At 41.8% G+C, this 11,293-nt stretch overlaps 1 protein-coding gene across 2 annotated transcripts; it reads left to right on the forward strand.

Annotated features, from left to right (window-relative positions):
- The first annotated feature begins 871 nt into the window (after nt 1–871).
- syce2 (synaptonemal complex central element protein 2) lies at nt 872–10,607 on the forward strand. Of its 2 annotated transcripts, none has more exons than XM_068020813.1 (4): nt 872–968; nt 2,354–2,466; nt 6,087–6,306; nt 10,530–10,607. In XM_068020813.1, exons 2-4 carry the CDS (start codon nt 2,360–2,362, stop codon nt 10,557–10,559), a joined length of 357 nt encoding a protein of 118 aa, XP_067876914.1. In that variant the 5' UTR covers nt 872–968; nt 2,354–2,359; the 3' UTR covers nt 10,560–10,607. The 2 variants fall into 2 exon arrangements, with proteins under 2 accessions (XP_067876914.1, XP_067876913.1); XM_068020812.1 differs by lacking the exon at nt 10,530–10,607 and adding an exon at nt 6,951–8,579.
- The last annotated feature ends 686 nt before the right edge of the window (nt 10,608–11,293 follow it).

The raw sequence follows: 11,293 nt of genomic DNA on the forward strand, positions 1-11,293 counted from the left end.
TTTTAGCAAAGCAGCAGTATTGAAGAACCTGTGGCTGAGGCTTGGTGACTCCTTACAACTAGTTTTACCCCAGACCTTGCAAAATGAGTGGGAAGTAGAAATCACAATAGGTCAAGTGAGTCACAAAGTCTTTCAAAAGTATGTCATCCGTAGCTTGGTTGGTAGCTTGATCTGAATCAGAAGGTCTCACTTCAGGACGAGAGCACATAAATCAAGGCTGAAGCTCCAATGCATTCCTGAGGGAGTTCTGCTTTATCAGAAGCACCATCTTTTGATTGAGACATTAGACCGAGGACCTGCCTGCTGTCCCAGATGAACGTGAAAAATTCCGTGGCACTATTTTGAAGAAGAGCAGGGAAGTTCTCCCCAGTGTCCTGGCCAATATTTATCCCTCAATCAACATCACAAAAGGAGATTATCTGGCTATGATCACATTGCTGTTGCTGGGAGCTTGTTGTGTGAAAATTGACTGCTGTATTACAACAGTGACCACAAAAATACTTCATTGGCTGTGAAGCACTTTGGGAGGCCCTGTGTTAGTGACAAGCTCTATATAAATGCAAGTCTTTTTTTTTCAAATTGCAGAGTTCAGGTGATGCCATCCAATTTTTTTTGCAAGGTGGGTTGAGTGGGCAAAAAAATTAAGGGAGGATCCCATATTTACATCGCATAGCACTTGGCATTGCATTCCAGGTCTGGGTTCCACTTGGCTCAACCCACGTGGGGGAGAAAGCGCGGGAAAGGCACCTGTCTTAAATGAGTCGCGTCTGGGGAGGCATGGCGTTTGACGTCATAGAGAGCGCGTGCTCGAGGTCACGTGAGGGGGCGGGGCGTGTTGGCGCAGCCGAGGCTGTCGCCGGGCGGGTGCGGCCCTTAGCAACGGGCCTGGGCAGGCGGAGGGAGGAGGCAGCAGCCTAATAAACTCTTAAATTCTTATGCACGCACAGATTATATAATTTTTTAAAAAGGTAAGGCTGCAAGGTTTAGTGTCAGGCAATGGCAGTTATCTATAGATAAATGCATTGAATAAAAGTATGTCCAACTTTAGATCAAGATTTAATGTAATGACATGGATCTTCAGGATGGGTTAGTGCAGAGGGGCCTGGGCTCTGCCTTGCAAGGGTCAGGAGAGTCAGTGCAGGCGCAAATGGCCCAAACCAGCCAATGCACACCACTAGACTGTTCCAAGCAGGAGAATGCATCTCCCCAATTTCCTCCTCTAGTTGCACCAGTGGTGGAGGCTGTTTCAAGGGTAACCCAGCACTATGTTCTGCTCCTAGTGTGGGTTGCTCACCCAGCCTGCATCACCTTACCAGTTATGGAGCTGAGGTAGGAAGAAAATCCAGCTCTCCTGGATAGTTCTACCTCTGCAGGTCTCATTAAGACGGCCTGGTCAAACATCAGTCAGACTCTGGAATGCCTAGAGTTCCAGAGGAGGAGGCCACTTAGCCCCTCTGGACCGTTCTGCAATTCAGCGAGATCACGGCTCCCTCCATATATCCACCTTTGTCCCATATCTCTTCTTGCCTTTGTCCCATGTCCTTTAATACTTCTGGTTCACAAAAACCTATCAATCTCAGATTTAAAATTAACAATTGATTTAGCATCAATTGCCATTTATGGAAGAGAGTTCCAAATTTCTACCACCCTTTGTGTGTAGAGGTGTTTCCTAATTTTGTTCTTGAACTAGCAGCTCAGTTATAGGAAAATTGAGTTAGACACAGAGGGCTGGCTTGGTTCCAAACTTCTACTGGCCCAACTGAGCTGCAAAGCAAACAGATGCAAATTATGAGTGCTTCCTCTCACACTGTCCCATAGAATCATGCAACGCAGAAGGAGACCATTTGGTCCATTGTTCCTGTGCCGGCTCTTTGAAGGAGCTATCCAATTCGTCCCACTCACCTATCCTTTCTCCATAGCTGTGATATAAAATTTTACATCCTGAAACTGTGACAGACTTGCTAATTCAGATCTGAGGTGTTGGGCTTTGATTGCTTTTCCTGCTGGAGTGTGATTAATGGACCTCTGCTGATCTGTATGGATGTCGGCTGAGAGTAGGGCTAAGGTAAAATTCTGAGGATGCTGGAAATCTGAAATAAAAACAGAAAATACTGGAAATACTCAGCAGATCCAGGAGCATCTGTGGAGAGAGGAACAGGGACAATGTTTCAGGTTGATGGCATTTCATCAGGAGAGTTGAGAATAGGACTTGGCGAAGCACCAAATGGTAGATGGCCCTTATGGATTTGCAGCCCTGAGGAGAGAAAAATTAGAAGAAAAAAAAAACATTTTTGAATCAGCAGTCTGTTTTGATTATATCCGAAGCAAGCTGTTAAAACTCTGATTATTTTAGATCAGGATGGCTGACAAGGATTATGACAGTGAGCAAAAGATGGGAAGCATTAATGAAAGCACACCACAAATTAGTGGCTGCAGGAAGAATCTCTACGCTGAAGTAGATTTAAGGTGAGCAGAGCTGGAGTTGTTATTCTGTTTTTGTAAGAGAGCAAAAGTTAAACTGACCCACAGTGTGCTGGAGAATCCAAACTTTTGCTATCAGTGATTGTTTGGGTGGGTTCTATGCAGTTTTGTGGGCCACACGGCCTAGTTTTTCTGCTTGAGTTACACCTGACATACTTTACATCATTTACACAAAAGCAACCCTAGATGCCAGGAATGCATGATGTTCAGTGTAACTATGAGCGGCAGAGGGGTCTTTTAAAATTTAAGTAACCATAAATTGTGCAGTCAATCTGTGATTGATCAATTGCCTCTGCTTGGGATCCAATTTTAAACTTAACTACTTTTAAAAAAAATATTCTTTAGAAGGCAGCGCAGAGGCAGTGAATTTCCCCTGAGGAGATTTTTTTCTCTCATGCTCCCTGTTTTTGGTGGATCTGTTTAAGATTGGCAATACGGGTTAAAGGTTAATGAAAATCAGTGACATTTTAAAACACCCGTTTCAGGTAAGTCTCTGCTTATTCCCTGACGTTTACAATGCACTGGAAACTTAACTGTACCTTAAATTGGAATGCTACCGTTTTTGAAAAAGGTTGCATAACCCTACCCCACATGTGTGTTCTGATGGCCCAGTTAGCAAACACTGTGTGTTATTGACATGGTCCAGATTTGATTCCTATGAGAGAGGTTTGCGGAAGTTCCTGGAGCAGGGGATATAAACCAGACGCAAGTTCTGCTCTTGCATTAAACACTGGTGTTACTTTGGTAAAATTTTAAAGGTTGGGTACAGCTAGTGCTTAAATCTATAATTTATAACATTTTCTAAGTATGTTTCACACTCCTTATTTGGGCATCACCATTCTCTGACACACACAAGCATATGCAAATGCAAGCTCCTACCACAAGCTTCATAAGCCTGCATCTTTATCTACAGGCTCTCTAACACACTTGGTAATTCATTTTGCCTGACTTGCCTTGGACAAAGCTGCAGGAGGTCTACCCATATTGATTAAAAATAATCCAGGTATAAATCTGATATAGTGCTATAAAGGCCCCCACATATTAAACAAATATTTGCCTCTTAGATATCTTACAGCTGTTCCTCCATGTTAAATACACAAATTATTTGTAACTGTACTTTGGAAGGAGAACATGCTTATTTCTCTGTCGGCAGTGGGTTCGGAACACACTATTTTCCAGGAAACAATCAAAAACACTTAGTTCATTGAGCATATTTTTGACAAGATGCTTTTCAAATCCTTTCAGCAAAGATGTACACCTCACCATCTGCCTTGCAACAGTGTAACCTCCAACTGAGCAATTATGAGACATTTGCGAATAAAAAATATAAAAGTCTTGTGCCTAGTGGATACCTGTCCTGCTCAAACCTGAATTTGACTTTCTCCCACCTCTTCAACTTTGCCCCTCTCTGCCTGTATCTTTCCTTTTGCCCTGTTGAAACTCTAGTCCATATCTACATAGGACTTTTCTAACACTGCCCGAGCTACCCTCTCTGCTTCAAGCCTCCACTCAGCCCACCATTCTCACCCACACTACAGTCACCCCTGACCTGACTCGCACTAAGTCTTGCACTATCACCGCTGTCCTTTCCTGGCAATATGGGTTTTCCGTACCCCAGAGTGTCAATTTTCAAAATCCTCATCCTTGTTTTCAAACCTCCCCATGGCTTTGCTGCATCCTGCCATTGCTTTCCGTTCCCACATACACCCTCCTTTCCTCCAACACTGGATTATTTGCTCACCGTTTACTCCCTCTGCTCCATCGCTGGCAGCTGCTTGTTCAGCCACTTAGAAAGAGGAACTCCTCAATGGGCCAAATGGCATCCTTCTGAGCCATGATGATTCTATGATTCATGTCACCTTCATGATGACAGGTGACTTAAAATATATATTAATTGTCACATCTATAACTGTGGCAATCACAAGCATCAGTGGTCAAGAGCTAGGGAGAGAGGGCAAGCGAGCATGACTTGTTCCATCACATTTACTGGCATTGGTTCCATTTATCCCTTTGTTTTCCTCCACCTTATCCATTTTATCAATATCTCCTTACAGATTCCTTTGATCGTCAGGAATGTTAGCCAGGACATTCGCACATGCGTGCCACGATTAGCTGGCTTTCTGTCATTTCTGCCAACAAAATTGTGTATCAGAAAATGTGCAGCCATTGTTTTGGATCTCAACCATTAAATATGGTAAAATAAGGAGGCATTGAATCCATTTTTCAGATAAAGAGGAAAATATATTCCATAACCTATTGCAAAGATGTTTGTTATTTCAGGTGCTGTGCTGTACATTAAGTAAAGTTTGCATATGTGCTATATGCTTCTACTATTCCCCCATGCACCCCAACCCCTCCCCCACCCTTGATCATTTGGAGTATGGAGTTCTTTATAGGTTTAAATAGAATGCCAGGAATACTGAGATGATAGTGCGTAGGAACCAGGTGATTGATGTATAATAATTCATCATTTTTGATATGCACTGTACCTTTTCTTAACTCAGTGGTTGGATAAATAACCAAAATACAGCCTGGAAATATGCCTTGAGAGTATAGGTGTACTTTAATGGAGGTGTTAACCTTGCATTTAAGGAGAAGCTAGATAAGTACATGAGTGGGAAAGGAATGGAAGGATATGCAGATAGAATTAGATGAAGTAGGGTGGGAGAACGCTAATGTGGAGCATAAACACTGGCATGGGCCCGTTTGGCTGATTGGCCTGTTTGCAAATTCTATGTGACCTATATTTCTACAGGGCAACCCAGAATTCTATCAGGAGAGAGTTCTTCCCCTCCTTGCACTGTGAAGACCTAAGGCTACAGATGTCACATCATGTATGTACCCTTGCATCTGCAACTGGCTTGTGCTAAATTGACGCCGTGTGAGGTTCAGGTTTGCATTCAGCTGGACTTTACTATGAAAAAGGGAAAATTCAAATTTCAATCATCCAGAGAAGACCATCCTACCAGCAGATGATAGCAGTGATGATCCTGAACTCGGCAACACAATGATTTATGCCGCGCGCTCTCATACACTAGGTATACTAGGAGAATTGCCATTAATAGAAGATGCTCAGTAATGAACAAGTCATGTTGGTTGAGCTCCTATAACCTTTCCCTCTGCCCGTGATTCTTGACCAGTGATGTTAGGATTCTCTCTTCGTAACACGTTGGCTGAATATTTTGGCTACCATGTCAAACCACATAAATAGGTTGGAGTTTATAGTTTGGTTGATGATCCAATCCTCCCAGTCCAAGGCAAGTCCCTCTTTATTTGGTTTACTGTCTGTTCTTAAATTGTTCTCCCTTTATTTTTATGGGGAGCCTCATGGGTTACTTGAAAACTTCTTGTAATTGCACTCTCAGAGAACAGGAACTAAAGATGTCTGGCTTGAGGTACCTTTATATAATCCTGGAAGGGAAGATCGTATACCTTCCTCTAAAAGGGTCAGATGCTGCCACCATATTTTATACTCTGGTTGGGAGGTTTAGGACATTTGGTTTCGGAAGGTTTAGTTCATTTTATGAATGACTTACATATATAGGTGCATTTAGATATAGTCACTTACCGATCTATGATTGTAATTATATTTTCTCCTGTAACAGAGCAGAATCCTCTGGTTTAGTTGATGAAGTAACGGAAAACTCAGATGTTGAGGATTCTACACTTGATTTCAGTGTCAAGCCCTCGAACTGTTTTGCAACATCAGATTCCAGTGTTGATGGGCTATGTGAACGAACAAAACAGCTGGTTAACGAAATAAACAAAAGTAGGATAAAGGACCACAAGTTGATGAGCAACTTTAAAGACACTCTTATTTTGAAGGTAATTATATATCCTTTCTGAAGCCAACCAAACATTGAAAAGCTATAATTTATGTAAGGCAGCTTTTTGCGTGAAGAACGTTATGTGTTTGTGTGTCAAGATAATTATTTCTTTCACAGGACTTTGCTCTTCATAAAGTTCTGTAGCTCCTGTGAAGAACAGCCTAGATTACTCGCCAGCTGTTTCACGTGGGTGTCATGTGCAGTAAATTTTGTGATGCAGAACAAAGGGAGTCCCATGCACTATTATTTACCTATATATGGGATTGTGTTTAGGACATGTGTAGAACAATCTCTGCTCAGTTCCAGGTCAGTGCTGAGTTTGCTCATCTTAGGTGCTACAGTTGGCCTTGGTATCCCTAGGTGAGGGAGGGGAAAGATCAGCCAGTTCTGTCTCCAGATCATTGTCTATTGTTTCCGTGTTGGAAAGTTCCCCTGTGATCTTTGGATGAAATCTGAATTGGCGTTGGCCTTGATGATGTCCACTTACTCATCATCAAGATTCACACGTGATGACTTGCCAGGTTAGTGAGAGGCACCAGAGAGCTGCTGGTGCCAGTGAAACTATACCCGAGGCTTTAGGGTTGGCTGTGAGAACCGGTGAGAAAATTGGGGAAAGGAGATATAACCCTTGTAATTTTTAAGGTTACAGAATTCTCTAAGAAGATAGAAGAAGGATTGTTTGAAATCTACAACAATGAGAACAAATTGATTGAGGACACGCTGCAAGAGCTGCTGAACATCCTGGATAGGATCAGATGTTTAGAGTCCGAACTTAAACAGACCTGCAGTGCCATGGCCACAGTCTACAAGGACATGTGTACCCAGCCAGAAGTATAAGTAACAGCTTATGACATAATGGGCTCTGCAGAATAAGTATTCACATCTTTTCTTTTTTTTCCTTTTTTAGAGTTCAGTGTAGTAGGTAGAAGAAGAAACAATTGCCTCTAGGTTTCTTGGTGGCCAGTTGGCTTGCGATGAATTAATGGATTTTATTTTGCAATCCAGTAGAGTTATGCTTTGGACCACAAAAATAAACGAACATGCAATCGGCAAAGATCCAGGGCCTGATTTTAACCCATTCAAAACCCATCCACTTGCACAGAGTTAAAATCAGGCCCCCGATGTCTGGATCTAGCAAATATATTTAATTAGCACTCAATGTGGAATTATACAGTAGTTTTTTCTTGGCAGATTTTCCTGTACTAACAATTGTAAAATAAATTCTCATTTGAAAACTGCTTTAGGTTAGAGGTTGTTGCATTAAAAAAGTGAAATGTGAAAGCAGGGGGTGTTGCATTGTTGAGTTAACATTGTGTGCAGTTGAATGGTTAATGCACGTTCACAGCCACGCTTCTCGCACAGCCTGATCCCAACCTCAACCATGTTGTCAAGGAGTTGTAGATAAATGTGTGGCAGCTACCCCGCTCACTCACTCACACGCACACACCATAAGTTGCTGGCACTGTGGTAACTTGGGAATTATAAAGGAAGTTACATATTGTATAGTATATGCTAATGATTGTAAATTTTGGTGCGTAGTTTGCTTTATATTAAAGGTGGTTGTATTAAAAAGAAACAACCATGTTTTAGAATATTACAAGTTTTAACACTATGCAAAGGACTGATTATTGGGCATTCACACTCACAATCAGTCCTGTTAGGAACTCTTTATTGCTGAGAAATCAGAGTGCTGTAATGAGTAACATAACTGGGATCACTGAAAGGGAAGTAAATAACTGATTTTTGCACCCCCAGCCAGTAGCATGGCTTCTGAGGTTTGGGTGACTTTTGATCAGCTGTTCCCCAGTGCTAGCAATGGAATCAGTTCAGGAATCTAGCTATTGGTATCATACCAGAGTTACCCATTGTGCAAGATCTGACCCTGGTGGTTCAGTCTCCATGCAGGTGAGATATTTGATGCAAAAAACATCAGACCTCTATAACAATACCCTCTCTTATATAAAATGGGAGACCAAATTAACACGTTACCTTTTCCTCTTTCATTTTCATTTAGTCACATTCTGTTCTCTAGCAGTTTAGCTGTGCATATGACAGAAGGACAGATGCAAACTGCGTGACCGATTTACTGTTGCATTGTAATGATGAACATCATTGTGTGCACTCTATAAACCTGCTAGCATCATCCAGTGGCAATGGTTAGGTACTACAGAAGTAAACTGGTATTTGGCAGCATATTATATAGAATTTACTGTACAGTGTTTATGCTCCACACAAGCCTCCTCCCACCCTCTTTCATCTAATCCCATATTAAACAATCCACAGTAATACATCAACTTTGGCAGAAGTGAAAATTAAGAGCTGCCCTTGTGTTGAAGTTAAGTCAAAATTTGCACACAGGCCACAACACTCAGTCAGTGTTTCAAAGCCTGACTGCATGTAGATTAAGAGATTTAGAGGAGTGTTTTCCAATGTTCCCTCACACAGTGCAATGAAAAGGCAATGCACAACCATATTTCCCTTTAGGTTGTACCTATGCGTGGTCACGCAGCAATGTATGCAGATGTAATGTTCATCTTTCGTCCTTGACTGTTTTCTCACTCTCTCCTGAAGGTGCTAACACCATTGCTAGTACAGTTCCACAGGCAGTGGGTTCCCTGTCCAAGTTAATGGTTTGTTTCTGTTTTCTATCTATATAAATGACGAGGACAGGTCGGTGTGAATTTGCATAGTTTAAAGTGCAGAAACATGCCAAGTTAATAACTGTAACTCTGCAGAAGTTAATTTAATGTTCTTGAATTATCAGCTTCAGTTATTTTTCCAAGTCAGCCCTTACTGCTATGCACCTGATCCGTATCTTCGGTATCCACCGCAAAAATAAAAATGGTTATTTTTAAGTAGAAACAGAATTCCCTCCACGTTTAGAAAGTGTTTGGTATTCTTCCTTACAGTCTGATTATTGAATGAGATATTGATAATGATACACTCTAATTTTGGTAAAGAGATTTTAGTGAGTTACTTGGAGGGAGAACTAGTGCGATAATTTTGTCAGGTAAGTGGCAGGTATATCACTGACAGCAAAACCATCCTGTCAGCTCCCCCTCTAAGACTCCAGAGCCTAGCAAATGATTCCTTCCGCATCTGGTAGCTCCCTCAGAATGAGCCCAATACTGCACAAGCTCAGTGTCTCATTTGACTCAGCTGACTTTCAAATCCCACAGCCTTGCTATCATGAAGTCTGCTGTACCTCACTCGGCTGCCACTGAGACACGTATCCACACCATTGTCACCTCCTGACATGATTACTCCAGCTCATTTCTTGCTGACTCCCTATAGGATGGATCTGTGGTTTGCAGTATTGAGCACAGTAGCAACGTTGAACTCCCCACTGCCCTATTCCTCCCACCATTGAGCTACTATTACTTGTATTAATATGGGGGCACAGAACAAAAGCTTGCTCGGTGTGGCATTGGCAGAGACCCAACAGCATATGGTCTTTCCATCACCTTGCCTGAAAGAAATGCAAGACCCACACAGACTAAGGAGGAAATAGAGGTCTGTTGTATTAAGCAATTACAGTTATGAAATGATTTCTTTCTTCATGAAATAACAAGCGAAGAGTCAGAATCATGTTGCAAACTCTCATGGATCTATCACTTGGAATATGTGCAATGTTCTTTTAAAAACAAAACCACTTTAATAAATTCAGTAATACTTTCAATCAGCTGGTCTCAGCTTCAGATCAGATACAACGCAACATGTAATAATGATTCTATTATGTATTTTTCCCTGAGCCACACATGACCTAGGAAACTAGCCATGCTGCATAGATTCTGTTACTGATGGTTGAAGAAGGAAGACCTGCCAGAGATCCATATCTGAGACCACCAGTTATTATGCTTTTTGATCTGAGATGTAAAATCCTGCTGTTGGATCACCAACGTTGCAAAGTTGAGATGTATTAAACCAGTCTTATCCAGGTAAAGGATAAAACATATTGTAATAGTTGGCATCCATGTCAGATTTGAAAAGACGTATAAAGTGGTAAGCAGCCCTTTTTAACCCATTACTTTCCCCAATTTGACCCAACTGCGCCCCTTGCCCTTAGTCTTTTTTCCCCAGAATCTACTTTTGGTCCTTTCCAACCTAGGCTGTATGTCTCACGGGTTGACACTTTGGGTGCTGTAGTTCCACAGTAGCAAGATTAAAACTACAGCTCTGATATTGACGCATCTCTTTCAAAAACGCAATTTTTGTCCACAGGAATGGGAAAACTCAACACCCAAGGCCTAGGGGAAATTTCCAATCAAAACCCAGGCTCCTGTCAGGCCTATGTGGGGGAAAAAACTTCTTGATACCATTTCTGACAATACATGAGCAATTCATGGGTAAGTTTATTGGGGTTTTTTTTAAGAATTCCGTTTATGCCATTTCTGTATGTATACAGTCACAGTGTCAGCTGTGGCTCAGTTGGTAGCACTCTCACCTCTGAGTCACGGGTTGTGAGTTCAAGTTCCACTCCAGAGCACAAAATCTAGGCTGACACTCCAGTGCAATACTGAGGAAGCGTTACACTGTTGGAGGTGCCATCTTTCAGATGAGATAATGAACAAAGGCCCTATCTGCTCTGTCAAGTGGATGTAAAAGATCCCATGGCACTATTTAGAAGAATAGTAGGGGAGTTCTCCCTGGTGTCCAAGCCCTTATTTTACCTTCAATCAACATTACAAAAGCAAATGATCTGGTCATTAACACATTGCTGTTTGTGGGAGCTTGCTGTGCTCAAATTGGCTCCCATGTTTCCTATGCTATAACAGTGACCACACTTCAAAAGTGCTTCATTGGTTGTAAAGCACCTGGGGATGTCCTAAAGTCATGAAAGGTGCTATAGAAATGTTTTTTTTTACCCAAGTGGAAAGGGAAGCAATGTGGAGACACTTTTGGACAATGACAGTGATTGGTTTCATGTCATCTCAGAATTTTGATATTGTGTCCTCTATACCCAAGTCCTGATCACTTAAAAACCA

This window comes from Heterodontus francisci, chromosome 43 (genome assembly GCF_036365525.1).
Source record: "Heterodontus francisci isolate sHetFra1 chromosome 43, sHetFra1.hap1, whole genome shotgun sequence".
NCBI lineage: Eukaryota > Metazoa > Chordata > Chondrichthyes > Heterodontiformes > Heterodontidae > Heterodontus > Heterodontus francisci.